The sequence below is a fragment of the Suncus etruscus genome, chromosome 16 (genome assembly GCF_024139225.1).
Source record: "Suncus etruscus isolate mSunEtr1 chromosome 16, mSunEtr1.pri.cur, whole genome shotgun sequence".
In the NCBI taxonomy this organism is placed as follows: Eukaryota; Metazoa; Chordata; class Mammalia; order Eulipotyphla; family Soricidae; genus Suncus; species Suncus etruscus.
In genome coordinates, this window is record NC_064863.1 from 35,607,101 (window position 1) to 35,623,888 (window position 16,788).

Here is a 16,788-nt window from a genome sequence, read left to right on the forward strand (position 1 = left end):
ACTTTTGAAATTCATTTGGGACAATAAATACCCTAGAATAGCTAAAGCAATCATTGGGAAAAAATATGGGGGGAGGAATTACTTTCTCCAACTTTAAACTGTACTACAAAACAATAGTTATCAAAACAGCATGGTATTGGAATAAGGACAGGCCCTCAGATCAGTGGAATAGGCTTGAATACTCAGAAAATGTTCCCCAGACATACAATCACCTAATTTTTGATAAAGGAGCAAGAAATCCTAAATGGAGCAAAGAAAGCCTCTTCAACAAGTGGTGTTGGCACAACTGGCTAGTCACTTGCAAAAAAAATTGAACTTAGAACCCCAGATAACATCATGTATGAAGGTTAAATCCAAATGATGAAAGACCTCAATATCAGACCCAAAACCATAAGATATATAGAACAACATGTAGGTAAAACACTCCAGGACATTGAGACTAAAGGCATCTTCAAAGAGGAAACTGCACTCTCTAAGCAAGTGAAAGCAGATATTAACAGATGGGAATATATTAAACTGAGAAGCTTCTGCACCTCAAAAGAAATAGCGTCCAGGATACAAGTGTCCCCCACTGAGTGGGAGAAACTATTCATCCAATACCCATCAGACAAGGGGCTAATCTCCAAAATCTACAAGGCACTGACAGAACTTTACAAGAAAAAAACATCTAATCCCATCAAAAAATGGGGAGAAGAAATGGACAGACACTTTGACAAAGAAGAAATACATATGGCCAAAAGACACATGAAAAAATGCTCCACATCACTAATCATCAGGGAGATGCAAATCAAAACAAGTATGAGGTACCACCTCACACCACAGAGAATAGCACACATCACAAAGAATGAGAACAAGCAGTGTTGGCGGGGATGTGGAGAGAAAGGAACTCTTATCCACTGTTGGTGGGAATGCCGCCTAGTTCAACCTTTATGGAAAGCAACATGGAGATTCCTCCAGAAACTGGAAATCGAGCTCCCATACGACCCAGCTATACCACTCCTAGGAATATACCCTAGGAACATAAGAATACAATACAAAAATCTCTTCCTTACACCTATATTAATTTCAGCACTATTTACCATAGCAAGACTCTGGAAACAGCCAAGATACCCTTCAACAGATGAATGGCTAAAGAAACTGTGGTACATATACACAATGGAATATTATGCAGCTGTCAGGAGAGATGAAGTCATGACATTTTCCTATACATGGATGTACATGGAATCTATTATGCTGAGTGAAATAAGTCAGAGAGAGAGAGAAAGACGCAGAATGGTCTCATCTATGAGTTTTAAGAAAAATGAAAGACATTCTTGCAATAATAACTTTCAGACACAAAAGAGAAAAGAGCTGGAAGTTACAGCTCACCTCATGAAGCTCAACACAAACAGGGATGAGTTTAGTTGGAGAAATAACTACGTTTTGAACTATCCTAATAATGAGAATGTACGAGGGAAATAGAAAGCCTGTCTAGAGTACAGGTGGCGGTCAGGTGGGGAGAAGAGAGATTTGGGACATTGGTGATGGGAATGTTGCACTGGTGATGGGTGGTGTTCTTTACATGACTGAAACCCAAACACAATCATGTATGTAATCAAGTTGTTTAAATAAAAAAAAATAAAAAAAACAGGCAGGGGGTGGGGGATGTAAGGGACTGGAGGTATTAGTGGTGGGGAGGTTGCACTGGTGAAGGGGGTGTTTATTTTTTTATAACTGAAAGTCAACTATAAACATTTTTGTAATTATGGTGTTTAAATAAAGATATTATTTTTAAAAAGTTGTTGAATTTAAACCTTCACTTTCTTTGCTTTTAATTTATTTAAATATAGTGATTTACAAAGTTGTGCATAATACAGTTGTTTCTGTCATTCAGTGTTTTAATACCAGTGTAACATTCCCTCCACCAGTATTCCCAGTTTTCCACCTACCCTCCAAGCCAGCCCACTTAGCAGTCATAAAATAAATTATTTTATGTTGCTTTTTACAACTAAATGACTAATGGAATTATTCGCAAGATACTTTAGTAAAAGAAAGTTTTTGAAAATGGTCACAGTGGGGTCATTAAGCATTGTCTAAGGCTTTGCTAAACTATTTACTGCTAGTTGAGCCTTCTGTGTTGTTTTCTTCACTAAGATTAGTTACAAAACCTTTCATTTCTATACCTGTAGATGTAGATTTCTGTATCTTCATGTTGCCCTCTGTCTACTAACTAACTATAAAGAAAATAAAGTCAGAGAGAGTGCTCAGAAAAGAAAAACTTCTCTAGCTCGCAATTATTTATATACCCATGAAATTTGGTGATTTCCTCAGCTGCTCCACAGAGAATATGAGAAAACAGAGGGCCCAAGACACAACAGTGAGGAAGTGGCACACAGTCAGCCTCAGTTCCACCCCTGGAACCACATGGTCCCCAGCAGCACTGTGGGCCACTAAGCAGCCTCTGGCCCTTACACTGAAGTGCTAAAGCAATTAACTGAGAGTCACTAGGGAAGGGAAGGGGAGGGGAGGGAGGGTAGGAGGGAGGGAGGGAGGGAGGGAGGGAGGGAGGGAGGGAGGGAGGAAAGAAGGGAGGGAGGGAAGAAGAGAGGGAGGAAGGAAGGAAGGAAGGAAGGAAGGAAGGAAGGAAGGAAGGAAGGAAGGAAGGAAGGAAGGAAGGAAGGAAGGAAGGAAGGAAGGAAGGAAGGAAGGAAGGGGAAAGAGGGAAAGGAAGGAAGGAAGGAAAGGGAAAGAGGGAAGGGAGGGAAGGAAGGAAAGAAAAGAGAGGGACAAAAAGAAAAATACACATGGCCTTTTCAGAAGATATGGGAAGAAACAGCTTTATTCCTGACTCTCTATTCAAGGATTTCTCTACTTGAGGTGGGAAGGAGACCATATTCTGATCAGGAATGGAACCAGTGTTGGCCACAAGCAAGACAAGTGCCTTAATTCCTGTTTTTAATCTCTTTGGCCCCAGGAATGTTGTAGATAGTTATTGTCTTAACTATGTAATGAGTACTTGCTGTAGGCCAGAGTTACTGCTGCAGTCTGGGAGTCAGAGACCAGCTTGAACTCTTCCTGGAGCTCTTCTGAGAGGAGGCCTGAGAGAGAAGAAGGTGAATATTTTTCTATATGGAGAAGGACTTGAGAGGGAAACCACTGTGCCAGGTACAAGGAATAGTCAAAGAATGGGAATTAGAAAAAGAACAGCATCAATCCCTATGTTCGTAATCTTCTAAACAAAGTGAACTCTTTCAGGAACTCTGTAGTATTTATCCATGGTGAAGTGAGACTAACATGACAGCACTTTCTCCTCAGTCAGAAGTGACAGCTTTCCCTCTGACACACTGAAGGAAAGCATTTACTTCAGGGAGGTTGCAGTTATTGTCTCTGAAGTCTGTTCGGGCGCCAATATGTTGAAAAATCAGCCCTTGGATGGGCCTGGATGGTGGTGATGGTGATGAAGGGGCCTTTCTCTGCTGGCCCAGGCCACATGTCTCCAACCCCCTCCAGCCAGCAGGTCTGCAAGTTCAGGATAGTGGCGAGGAAATCCACAGACAGATTCCAGGAGATATCAAATTTATTCAGGCCCTAGCCAGCATGTGTGTGGCCTATCATAACCTTTTATGCTGGGTCCATATTCAGCCCTGCATTGTACTTTGTCTCTCAGCCATCTCTCCTCCTGCTGCTTTCTCCTTCAATCCATCCTTAAAATCTCCTCTCAAGTCCCCTTCTGCTTTTCAGGCCAAACCTTTTGTTACCTCCCAAAGACCCCTCCCAGAAATGGGCATGTCTTATTAGCAGGTAAGATTACTGGAAGAGGGCCTGGAGAGATAGCACAACAGCATTTGCCTTGTAAGCAGCCGATCCAGGACCAAAAGTGGTTGGTTCGAATCCCGGTGTCCCATATGGTCCCCCATGCCTGCCAGGAGCTATTTCTGAGCAGACAGCCAGGAGTAACCCCTGAGCACTGCTGGGTGTGGCCCAAAAACAAAAACAAAAACAAAAAAAAGATTACAGGAAGAATGGGGGATGGGGTAACAACTATATTTTCTCCTTGGTCTTTGTGAAATTGATTTTGTCAGTGAAATGGCCACTTCATGGAGTAGAAAACAACATATTTACTTATTTAGAGACCTTTCCTCCAAATTACTTTTGGGAATTTCTCAAGTGTTCAGAGCCATGGAAAGAAGGGCAGAGTGAAGACTGTTCATCAAGAGCAGGGCTGAAGGCCCACTTGGTGGATCAAAACCTGCCCCGTGTCTGCTTTTACAAGTGAAGTGCATAAAAATACAGATGCTTCCACTGTATCACTTGTCACTAATGACAGTTGAATCATTTTTATAGAGACCAATATAGGCGCATAAAGCCATATTTATTTACTTTCTAGCCTTTTATATGAAAAGTTTACCTTGTCCCTCCTTCCCACACATAGATACACTTTTTTCCTCAACATTTGAAAGTATGCTAGGCATTATGATAACTTGTCCCTAAAATATGTGTACTTGGAAAGATATTATCTTCTTCTGTTCAGGAAATTTAACATTCATCCAGTAGTGTTATCCAACATAGCATCCACATTAAAACATATGATCCAATTTTTTTTTTTCCTTTTTGGCTCTAGGATTCAGTCAGAGTTTCTACTTTTTATTTGATCATGTCCATTTCTTATTTGAGTTTTCTTTTAGGACATTCTTGGTTTTTTGATTTTGGGGTGTTTTTTATTGTTTTGTTTTTTTTTTGTTTTTGTTTTTTTTTGCAGTTAAAATAAAGCAAAAAAATGCTTTGACAGCATAACAGAGTCTTAATGGGATTGCAATGCTACATTAGTAAGAGCTAAATATAATGATCATTGTCACGCATCAGCTTCTCCCACATCTCCTCCCTGAGGGCTGAGCCCCTGCCTGACTTGTGAAGCTAAACCACTAACATGTGAGTTTTGCTTGGAATTACAGACGTGAAAAGATCACAGTGTGATGAGCATGGCAGATGGGAATTTGCAGGATGCATTTGATGTAATTAAAGGCACGGTCCTTTCCGCTCACTCTGGACTTGCCCCTTTTAGCTCTTGGCTGGGGAGTTCTTCCTTCTGGCTTTTCTCCTGCCTAGGGTTTGGCACTCCTCCAGACTCATTAGGTTGCAGCAAGAAGCTGGAAGGTATTTAAATCTCCCCATCCAAAATTGTTTGGCCTGGCTGGCAACACACTTCTGAATGTGTTGTCCATGTGCTGAGTATAGCCAAGTCTTCAAGGGGGGAAATGATGGACATGATGGACATCTGACCCTGGGAATGCACTAGGGAAAGTTCTTGGGTACCTCCTGCCACACTCATACCCCTCCATGGGCCATTGTGGTGGTAATAGGTTGGGTCTTTCACTGGGACTCCAGATAATTCCTAGAATGCACTAACTCATTTGTTGTTTGGTGCAGGGCAAGACACATGCCAGGCTTATAAACAAGCCAGGAAGAAAATGGCATATCTTAGAGAAGGCTTTTCTGGACACTGGGAGATGTCTGTGGTTTGGGATTGCCTTTTTAAGTATAGAAAAGGTTTCTTGACTGTTTCTGAAAGGCCTTTCTTCAAGATTGTTCGAAAGCTAGAACAAATAGGGTATTTGACAGTCAAAGAGTCAACAAATCAAAGTGTGTGTATGTGTGCTTCTGTGTGTGGGTATGGGTATGCACATGTGTGTATGTGAATTTGGATGTGTTTGTATATGTGTGCGTATGCTGGGAAGAAGAAAAGATCACAAAGAAATAAAAGTTAGGGAATAATTAAAATTAAGGAAGGTAGAAGTCATCTAGCTGCAGAGAGATGGGAACAGAACAGCTTCTTTCTGGACTTAGATTTCTCATATCTACAGAAATCCCTTCCTCCAGGTGGAATGAACTGGAAGAGAGGCTTGTAGTTGAGTGACTGAATATGACAGCCAAATTTTCTGTGGCTTAGCTGTTCTCCCATAAATGAGAATAGTAACAGTACCTTCTGAATGGAGCTGTTTTGAGGTGCAAGTTATAACTAATCGTGTAAGATACTTGGAACAATCCAGTCACATTGTAAAGGCAATAGAAGTAAAGTTAAAATGTTTGGTTTCTATTTCAAAGCATTCTACACAGTGCACAAATATGGTCTTCTGAGAGCAAAGAAAGGTCCTCCCTGATCTTTAACCTATTTTCTTTACATATGGATAGGGAAGTTCTCTGCAACATAAATAATTATATTCTTGTCAACCATTGTTAAACTCAATTAAAAATAATACTGAAGGTTTTTAAGAAGTTTTTAAAGGGGCCAGAGAGATAGTACAGCTGGTAAGACACTTGCCTTGCATGCAGCCAACACAGGTTCCAACCCTTGGTCCCCCAAACCAGTCAGGAATGATACATGAGTGCAGAACCAGGAGTAACTCCTGAGTATTGCTGTATGTGACCCCAAAACAGACAAACAAAAAAAATTCTTTAAGAGAAAGAATTTAGAGTCGGGGATATAGAACAGTGGTAGAACTATATATGTCTTGCATTTATGAAGTTTGCATTGGCTCAAACATTCCCAATACTTAAAAAAAAAATAGAAGACAAAAAGAGTTGAATACCTCCTGCCACACTTATACCCCTCTTGTAGCCAAGGTGGTAGTTATGGGTTGGAGTCTTTCACTGGGACCCCATTTGATCCCTAGAAAGCACTCACACTCATTTGTTGTTTTATGCAGGGGAAGTATTAAGCTTTAAGTTTGTTTATTACCATCTCAGCAGTTTGGGATTGGGGAAATGACATAGAAAGAGCATATTAACATGCAGGACACCCACATTCAATATCAGCACTCTGGTTTTGAGCATCCCCAAAAGTAACTCCTAATTACAAAGCTAAGAGTAGTCCCCTAGCACTACCATGTCAGTCCCCTAATATCACCAGGTGGGACCCAAGAAACAAACCAATATTTTACATTTTCTGAGCAAAACTTAATTGTAATAATTTATATGTTAATATCTGCTCACAAATAACTAATCATCTGTGTGGAACCATACCAGATACCTATGCATGTACCTCTAATTCAGTGCTTCTCAAATAGTGGGGCACGCAGAGGCTTTGTATAGGGTGCGCCTTTGACCTCGGCAAACACTGTCATTACAAGCTAATCCCATGTTTATGTCTCTGGAGCTGAGAGTTGCTGTGTCCTGCTTCAAACCCCACTTCGAAAAGCTATGCATTGCAAAACATGCTCATTGTAGCCATTAATCCAGATATCACCTCTGATTAAAAAAATCAGCTCAAATTATTTTATATATTTTTGTTTTGCAGGTTAAAGTTTTTTTTTTCTAAGATACTGTTTACAGACATGCACGGGGCGCGAAAAATGTGTTCTTCTTCCTAGGGGGGCATGACAGAAAATAATTGAGAAGCACTGCTCTAATTAAAATTGTTTTGTCTACTGACACTTAAAAATTTTTTTATTTCCAAGGAGAAAAGACTTTGGATTTTTAGTCTCTGGAAAGTGGTGTGACCCATTTATGATATCTGGGCACTAAATAAAGATAAGTACTTTGAGAATTAACTATATCTAGAAGGTTGTACAACCCACATGATAGGCAATTTAGTAATAAAATTATTAACTGAAAGGTTAATTAGAGATGAGTCTACAGAATCTATTTCTGAACAACTACAATTTTGGCACAAAATAATATTTTTCCTTCTTTATTTGAACATCTTGATTACATAAATGATTGTGATTAGGTTTCAGTCATGTAAAGAACACCCCCCTTCACCAGTGCAACATTCCCACCACCAATGTCCCAAATCTCCCTCCATCCCACCCCACCCCCACCTGTACTCTAGACAGGCTTTCCAGTTCCCTCATTCATTCACTTGATTATGGTAGTTCTCTGTGTAGTTATTTCTATAGCTATACTCACTACTATTTGTGGTGAGCTTCATGGAGTGAGCTGGTGTTCCAGCCCTCCTCTCATTGTCTCTGAGGATTGTTACAAAAATGACTTTTATTTTTCTTAAAACCCATAGATGAGTGAGACTATTCTACGTCTCTCTCTCTCTCCCTCTGACTTATTTCACTCAGCATGATAGATTCCAGGTACATCCATGTATAGGAAAATTTCATGACTTCATCTCTCCTGATGGCTGCATAATATTCCATTGTTTCTTTAGCCATTCGTCTGTTGAAGGGCATCTTGGTTGTTTCCAGAGCCTGGCTATTGTGAATAGTGCTGCAATAAATATAGGTGTGAGGAAGGGGTTTTTGTATTGTATTCTTGTGTTCTTAGGATATATCCCTAAAAGTGGAAGAGCTGGGTTGAATGGGAGCTCAATTTCCAGATTTTGAAGGAATCTCCATATCACTTTCCATAGAGGCTGTACTAGGTGTCATTCCCACCAGTAGTGGATAAGAGTACCTTTCTCTCCACATCCCCACCAGCACTGATTGTTCTCATTTTTTGTGATGTGCGCCAATCTCTGTGGTGTGAGATAGTATCTCATCGTTGTTTTGATTTGCATCTCCCTGATGATTAGTGATGAGGAGCATTTTTTCATGTGCCTTTTGGCCATCTGTATTTTTTTTTTATCAAAGTGTCTGTTCATTTCTTCTCCCCATTTTTTTGATGGGATTAGATGTTTTTTTCTTGTAAAATTCTGTCAGTGCCCTGTATATTTTGGATATTAGCCCCTTATCTGAAGGGTGTTGGGTGAATAGTTTCTCCCACTCAGTGGTGGGCTCTTATATCCTGGGCACTATTTCTTTTGAGGTGCAGAAGCTTCTCAGTTTAATGTATTCCCATCTGTTGATCTCTGCTTCCACTTGTTTGGAAAGTGCAGTTTCCTCCTTGAAGATGCCTTTAGTCTCAATGTCATGGAGTGTTTTACCAACGTGTTGTTCTATATACCTTATGATATACGGTCTGATATCAAGGTCTTTAATCCATTTGGATTTTACCTTCGTACATGATGTTAACTGGGGGTCTATGTTCGCTTTTTTGCAAGTGGCTAACCAGTTCTGCCAGCACCACTTGTTGAAGAGATTTTCCCTGCTCCACTTAGGATTTCTTGCTCCTTTGTCAAAAATTAGGTAATTGTATGTCTGGGGAATGTTCTCTGAGAGCTCAAGCCTATTCCACTGATCTGAGGGTCTATCTTTATTCCAATACCATGCTGTTTTGATAACTATTGCTTTGTAGTACAGTTTAAACTTGGGGAAAGTAATGCCTCCCATTTTCCTTTTCCCTAGGAGTGCTTTAGCTATTCGAGGGTGTTTATTGTTCCAGATGAACTTCATAAGTGTTTGATCCACTTCTTTGAAGAATGTCATGGGTATTTTTAAGGGGATCGCATTAAATCTGTATAATGCTTTGGGGAGTATTGCAATTTTAATTATGTTAATCCTGCAATCCATGAGCAGGGTATGTGTTTCCATTTCCGTGTGTCCTCTCTTATTTCTTGGAGCAGGGCTTTATAGTTTTCTTTGTATAGGTCCTTCATGTCTTTGGTCAAGTTGACTCCAAGATATTTGAGTTTGTGTGGCACTATTGTGAATGGGATTGCCTTCCTGACTTCCATTTCTTCCCTATCATTATTGGTGTATAAAAAGGCCATTGATTTCTGTAGGTTGATTTTGTAGCCTGCCATCTTGCTATATGAATCTATTGTTTCTAGAAGCTTTTTGGTAGAGTCTTTAGGGTTTTCTAAGTAGAGTATCATGTTGTCTGCAAACACTGAGAGCTTGACTTCTTTCTTTTCTATCTGGATTCCCTTGATATCTTTTTCTTTCCTGATCACTATAGCAAGAATTTCCAGTACTATGTTGAAGAGGAGTGGTGAGAGCGGACAGCCTTGTCTTGTACCAGAATTTAGACAAAAGGCTTTTAGTTTTTCTCCATTGAGGATAATATTTGCCACTGGCTTGTGGTAGATGGCCTTAACTATATTGAGAACGGTTCCTTCCATTCCCATCATGCTGAGAGTTTTGATCAAGAATGGCTGTTGGACCTTATCAAATGCTTTCTCTGCATCTATTGATATAATCATGTGATTTTTATTTTTCTTGTTGTTGATGTTGTGTATGATGTTAATAGATTTACGGATGTTAAACCATCCTTGCATTCCTGGGATGAAACCTACTTGGTCATAGTGTATGATCTTCTTGATGATGCATTGGATCCTATTTGCCAGAATTTTGTTGAAGATCTTTGCATCAGCATTCATCAGGGATATTGGTCTGTAATTTTCTTTTTTGGCAGCGTTTCTGTCTGGTTTTGGTATCAAGGTGATGTTGGCTTCATAAAAGCTGTTTGGGAGTGTTCCCGTTTTTTCAATTTCATGGAAGAGCTTGGCTAGGATTGGTAGTAGCTCCTCTTGAAAGATTTGAAAAAATTCATTAGGAAAACCATCTGGGCCTGGGCTTTTCTTTTTGGGCAGATGTTTGATTACAGTTTCAATTTCCTCAGTAGTGATGGGGGTGTTTAGATATGCTACATCCTCCTTACTTAAATATGGAAGGTTATAAGTGTCCAAGAATTTTTCCATTTCTTCTAGGTTCTCATGTTTTGTAGCATAAAGTTTCACAAAGTAGTCTCTGATTACCCTTTGGATCTCTGCCATTTCTGTCGTGATCTCCCCCTTTTCATGTCTAATACGGGTTATCAGATTTCTCTCTCTCTCTTTCTTTGTGAGTTTTGCCAATGGTCTATCAATCTTGTTTATTTTTTCAAAAAACCAGCTTCTGCTTTCGTTGATCATTCCGATTGCTTTTTGGTTTTCCACTTCATTGAGTTCTGCTTTCAGCTTTGTTATTTCCTTCTGTCTCCCTATTTTTGGTTCCTTTTGTTGGTCATTTTCTGATTTTTTGAGATGCGCCATTAAGTTATTCAGGTATGCTCCTTCTTCCTTCCTGATGTGTGCTTGTAGAGCTATAAATTTTCCTCTCAGGACCGCTTTTGCTGTGTCCCATAGATTCTGGCAGTTTGTGTCTTCATTATCATTTGTTTCCAGAAAAGTTTTGATTTCCTTTTTGATTTCATCTCGGACCCACTGGTTGTTCAGTAGCAGGGTGTTTAATTTCTAATTGTTAAAGTTTTTCTTCTGTGTGGCTTTGTAGTTTACATCTAATTTCAGAGCCTTGTGGTCAGCAAAGGTATCCTGCAAGATTTCTATCCTCTTGATTTTATGGAAGTATGTTTTATGTGTCAGCATTTATGTGTCAGCATGTAGTCTATTCTGGAGAATGACCCATGTACATTGGAAAAGATTGTGTATCCAGTTTTTTTGGGATGGAGTGTCCTGTATATATCTACTAGCCCTCTTTCTTTCATAACTCTTTTCAGGACTAGTATGTTTTTGTTGGGTTTCAGTCTGGTTGACCTATCAAGTGTTGATAGGGCTGTGTTGAGGTCTCCCACAATGATTGTGTTATTATTGATTTCTTCTTTCAGATTTGTCAGTAATTGTATTAGATAATTTGCTGGTCTCTTTGGGTGCATATATGTTTAATAGTCTGATTTCTTCCTGTTGCACATATCCCTTGATTAATACATAGTGTCCATCTTTGTCCCTTACCACTTTTCTGAGTATAAAGTTGGTGTCATCAGATGTTAATATGGCCACCCCAGCTTTTTTGAAGGTATTGTTTGCTTGGATGATTTTCCTCCAGCCTTTGATTTGAGTCTATGTTTGTTATGACTATTCAGATGTGTTTCTTGTAGGCAGCAGAAGGTTGGATTCATCTTTTTGACCCATTTTGCCACTCTGTGTCTTTTAATTGGTGAATTTAGTCCATTGACATTGAGGGAGGTGATTGTCATAGGGTTTAATGTCATCTTTGTAGATAAGTTTGCTGTGTTTGTTGGTCTCTCTTGTCTTAGAGTAGACCTGTCAGTTTTTCCTTTAAGGCTGGTTTATCATCTGTGAAGTTTCTGAGCTGTTGTTTATCCATGAAGCTATGTATCCTTCCTTCAAACCTGAATGTGAGTCGGGCTGGGTGCAGTATTCTTGGTGAGGCGTTCATTTCATTCAGTCTTGTCACAATATCTCACCACTGTCTTCTGGCCTTGAGAGTTTCTTGTGACATGTCTTCTGTCTTAGGGATGCTCCTTTGAATGTAATTTCCCTTTTTGATCTTGCTGCTTTCAGTATTCTATTTCTATCTATGGGATTTGTCATTGTAATGAGGATATGTCTTGGGGTGTTTTTCTTTGGGTCTCTTTTAGCTGGTATTCTTCGGGCATGCAGGATTTGATTGCATGTAGTCTTTAACTCTGGGAGTATCTCTTTGATGATGTCTTTGACAGTTGATTCTTCTTGGAGATCTCCTTCCTGGGTTTCTGGGACTCCAATGATTCTTATGTTGTTTCTGTTGAGTTTATCAAAGACTTCTGTTTTCATCTGTTCACATGCCTTGAGTACTTTTTCCATTGCTTGTTCGTTTGTCTTAAGATTCTTTTCCAATTTCTTCTGCTGTGTTGAGTTTTTCTGCATCACATCTTCCAGTACTCTGATTCTCTCCTCAGCTGCTGATACCCTGTTGGCAAGGCTGTCCATTGAGGTTTTCAGTTGAGCAACCGTGTTTTTCAGATTTGTTATTTCAGTTTGGAGTTTTCTGATTTCTGTCTTTGTGTTCTCTTCAGATCTATCTTTGCTTTTTTTGAGTTCTACGAACATATTCCATATTTCTATTCTAAACTCCTTATCTGAAAGGTTAATCAGGTGGTTGGAATTTATTAGGTCATCCGAGCTTTCGTCTTCATTCTCTGTGGATGGTGTTTGCCTGCGAGGGTTCCCCATTGTCACGCTTGTAGTGTGGTTTTTCCTGCGTGTTGTGGTGGGGTTCATTGATTAGAAAGAGTGCACAGCCGCTGCTCTTCTGCTGCCTCTAGTTGACAGTCCTCAGAGTGAACAAAGTTACAGCAGGGAAGAGCGATCCCGCAGCCAGAATGTACTCACTCAGCCACTTCAAAATGCAGTTATTTTTTGGCACAAAATAAAATTTTTAAATAAATATGTTATCCTTAAATTTTGATACTCTGTATATAGGTAGAAACTCATATTTCTTTCAAAAGAATCCCACCTTTTTTTCTTCCCTTGCTTATAGTTATTTAATCAAAAATAGATTGCCAAGAAAGCAGAGCACTCTAACATTCTGGAAATGGAATAAATTCAATCATTAAAAGTCATGCAAAGTAGGGGCCCGAGAGGTGGCCCTAGAGGTAAGGTGTCTACCTTGCAAGCACTAGCCAAGGAAGGACCTAGATGTAGGGAAAAATGGAGAAGAAAAATGTTTAGAAAGTCCAGGGGCTCACGTTGATTTTCAGCAACAGCCATCAGTTTAGCTCAGGGCACAGTGATACAATGCTACTTAGGCCCTGCAGTGACAGAGATACTCAGGCTACCCCAGTGGTGCTCAGGCACCTCCAGAGCTTCATTCAGCAATGCTTGCAGGACTGTGGGATACTGAGTCAGGCACTTGCCAGGCATGTACTAGAATCAAACTCAAAAGTTGGGCTTGTAACTGTTGGGCCCAAGGCCAGCATTTGTGAGTTTGAATACATCATCCTAGGATCCTGCCTATATGCTTGGTTAACTGGGAAACACTATCCTTTCTGTTCCCTTTGTTGAATCACATTTAGATGACTATGTGATTCAGCAACCACCACCATCATTTCAGGTGTGTTTAAGCATCTTTCCTTATAATGTTCAGATGGTATTCATGGAGACGGGAGATTAGAGCTGATATTCTATTATTCTCCTGTAGCATTGATTAGCCTATGGTGCCAGTTAGCTTGATAGAATTCTTCCAGGAAGGGTATAGTTAGAGACATAACTGGCAAATCTGCTGCTGATAACCCAGAATTCCAAAGAGGACCCACAATTTAAAATCTTTTCAGAATTATATTTGTAGTAGCTACCAACAGATAAAAGACCAGAAATCTACTTGTCATATGTGCCTTACTGTTCTTCAAGTTTAAAGTAAATTGTACCTGCAAAAAGCGATGACCCAGGAGATAACTGAAAGTGTTAGAGCAAATCATCTGCATGTTTGATCTTTGGTGCCATATGGTTCCTAAGCTGACCCCAGAACAGTGAAACAGGAGTATCTTACACGTGTGATTCACAAACAAAAACATTCCTTGTTCCTACTTTCCACCTCTCCTCAAATTAAGCCTGAGGTTTTTTTTCTATTTATAGCCCACAAAGAGATTGAACTCATTGATAAAGGTTTAATTTAAAAGGCCAATTATAGGGGAAAATTTAGTGAAGATGATAGTAATAAAATCTGTTTTTAATCACAGATTGGAACCATATTTTAGACAATAAAATATGATAAAAATTCTGGGGCAATAGGGATTGATTTTTAAGTACAGTTTTTCCCAAAGGCACTAAGTTCTGCTTTTTAATATTTTATTTGTAGTTTTCTACAATTATGTCAAAGTAATAGTCAAAAATGAATCTGGTGTGGCTGGGGTTTAGAAAGTTCAAGTCTGTTTACTCTGGCAGGGCCTAATAATGTATTAATATATCATACAGCAAACTGTGAGTTACATATAACCCTTATTGCCTTAAAACCTGATTTTCCTCCAGTAATTCAGACTCTATTGACGTGGTTGTGTCTTTTCTTTCTTCCAGGACAATATCATCTTATTCTTGAGGGGTTGTAAAGAGCTTGGCCTTAAGGAATCTCAGCTTTTTGATCCAAGTGACCTACAGGATACATCCAACCGAGTAACAGTCAAGTAAGTAAGACATGATTTATGGTCCAGGAAAGCCCACAGATGCCTTGACCTGTGCTTTTATTATGATGTTGTATGGCCTAAGAGGTCTAGGAATTTGGCCTGATAAAATAAAAATGTGACTTTAAAAAAAGCAAACTTTAAAAACACATTGTGCTTCTCTCTGTATGTATAGTCTTCATTCTGGTTAAACAGAATTATTTGAAAATCAAAGAGCATGCCTGTAGGTTAAGAATCTGAAGAAAGAGAATATATTAGATGAAACTTAATAGAGGCAGTGGGAAAATAGGCACAGAATCTATGTGTTCAACAAAAAGCTTTCTTTGGCTCCATATGGGCATTTGAATAGATTTTTGGAAGACTGCAAAGTGGGTAAACAGCTGAACTCTGTTTATTATGTAGAGTAGACTTTAGATTATGGAGAAATCTCTTCTTCATTTACATTTGTAACTGTTTTCTATGTGTCAGTGCTCAGTTTCTTTGAAGATGGATCATCATCTATTTAGATATTGTTTCCTGTGTCTACTCAGTGAGCCATGTTTGGGGTTAAATTCTCAGCAAAGAGAATTTTTAAAGGAGAGTACATAATAAAATGAACTTCTCTGCTAAATTCAAAGTTTGTGAGCAGGGAAAGGATAGGAAAGGTCTTTGTGAGATTGTGATAGAGCTTATTTTCCTATTCTTGAGAAGTTCTTTAGATGGTTCTGGTTTCACTCATTTTCCTTTACCCTAAGATATATGTGGCATGGATATGCCTTAGTAATAAATTTAATTTATATTCATGAGTATTAGGGATAGTCTATACTTTTTCTGATTATTTTAGGCCATTTTGTCTTATAGAATAGTCAAAAGGAAAGAAGCCAGTATGCCTGGCTACTTATTTTATACTATTTGATGATACTAACTTTTTTTAAAGGATAAGAAAAAAATAAGCTGGAAAAGAGTGGGAACTACTGCATTGATTCCATTTAGGATTCTACAGTGGATTTTATGAGTTTGGACAGAAAATATGAAAACAAATCAGCCTGATTAATCACCAATCATAGCTTTTCTATTTTCTATGTGTTGTCATTCCTTACTGTCTCTCATGGAGGGGCCATAAAGATAGAACAAGAGTTTAAGAAGTGCTTGCTTCGGCAGCACATATACTAAAATTGGAACAATATAGAGAAGATTAGCATGGCCCCTGCACAAGGATGACATGCAAATTCGTGAAGCGTTCCATATTAAAAAAAATGTTAAAGAAATTGCTTTGCATACATCTGACCCAGGTTCAGTCCCCAGCACCATATATGTATGTTCCCCAGCATGCTGACTGGAGTGATCCCTGAGTATAATCATGAATGGCGCCAAAGCATTGCTGGATGTTCAACACCAAAAAAAATTAGAAAAAAAAAAGAAAGAGACTTTAATTTAAAGGTATGAAAAGCAATGTAAAGGGGAAAGGTAAACCAAATAACAGTCCATTATAGGTGGATCAGTGTGCTGTTACCTTCTCTTTTTCTGTCCTTATCTCTCTGCTTCTTTTCTTCATCTTCCCTTTTCTGAGTTTGCCTTTCTTTCTTTCTCTTGTTCCTTTACTTCCTTCTCATTATTTTCTCCTCATGGTCTCCCATTTTAAGTTTTTCCTTTACTTGAGCATTTTTGGGGAGGTTTTGGGGGGAGGGGTCACACCCAGTAGCACTCAGGGCTTACTCCTGGCTCTGCGCTCAGAAATGGCTCCTGGCAGGCATGGAGGAACCATATGGGATGCCGGGATTCGAACCACCGTTCATCCCGGATTGACTGCTTGCAAGGCAAACATCCCACTGCTGTGCTATCTGTCCGGCCCTACTTGAACATTTTTATTTATGTTAGGTAACACTTCTTTATCCCCTTTCTCTGACTCTATTCCTCATTCGTTCAGCCAGTGTTTACTGAGTGAGCAGCTACAATGTGTAAGGCACTTTAGGGAATCAGAATGTGTGAAGTGATTTGTGTCCTTCTGTTCACATGGAATTTACTCTCCAGTGTCAAGAAACAATCATTAACTAGAAACAATACAAATGATTGCAGAAAAAGGATAAGTGCTTCAAAAGAAAATAAAAT

General features: G+C 39.2%; 1 protein-coding gene and 1 non-coding gene across 7 annotated transcripts in view; both read left to right on the plus strand.

Moving 5' to 3' along the window:
- LIMCH1 (LIM and calponin homology domains 1) overlaps positions 1-16,788 on the plus strand; it is a 384,023-nt gene that overhangs the window by 256,885 nt on the left and 110,350 nt on the right. For all 6 annotated transcript variants that reach the window (XM_049790107.1, XM_049790108.1, XM_049790111.1 and 3 more), the window contains exon 4: positions 14,597-14,703. In XM_049790107.1, the coding sequence (XP_049646064.1) occupies positions 14,597-14,703 (107 nt within the window). The remainder of the gene's footprint in view (positions 1-14,596; positions 14,704-16,788) is intronic.
- Positions 15,825-15,931, plus strand: LOC126032990 (U6 spliceosomal RNA). Its single transcript, XR_007504148.1, has one exon. It is a non-coding gene; the product is annotated as a U6 spliceosomal RNA (small nuclear RNA).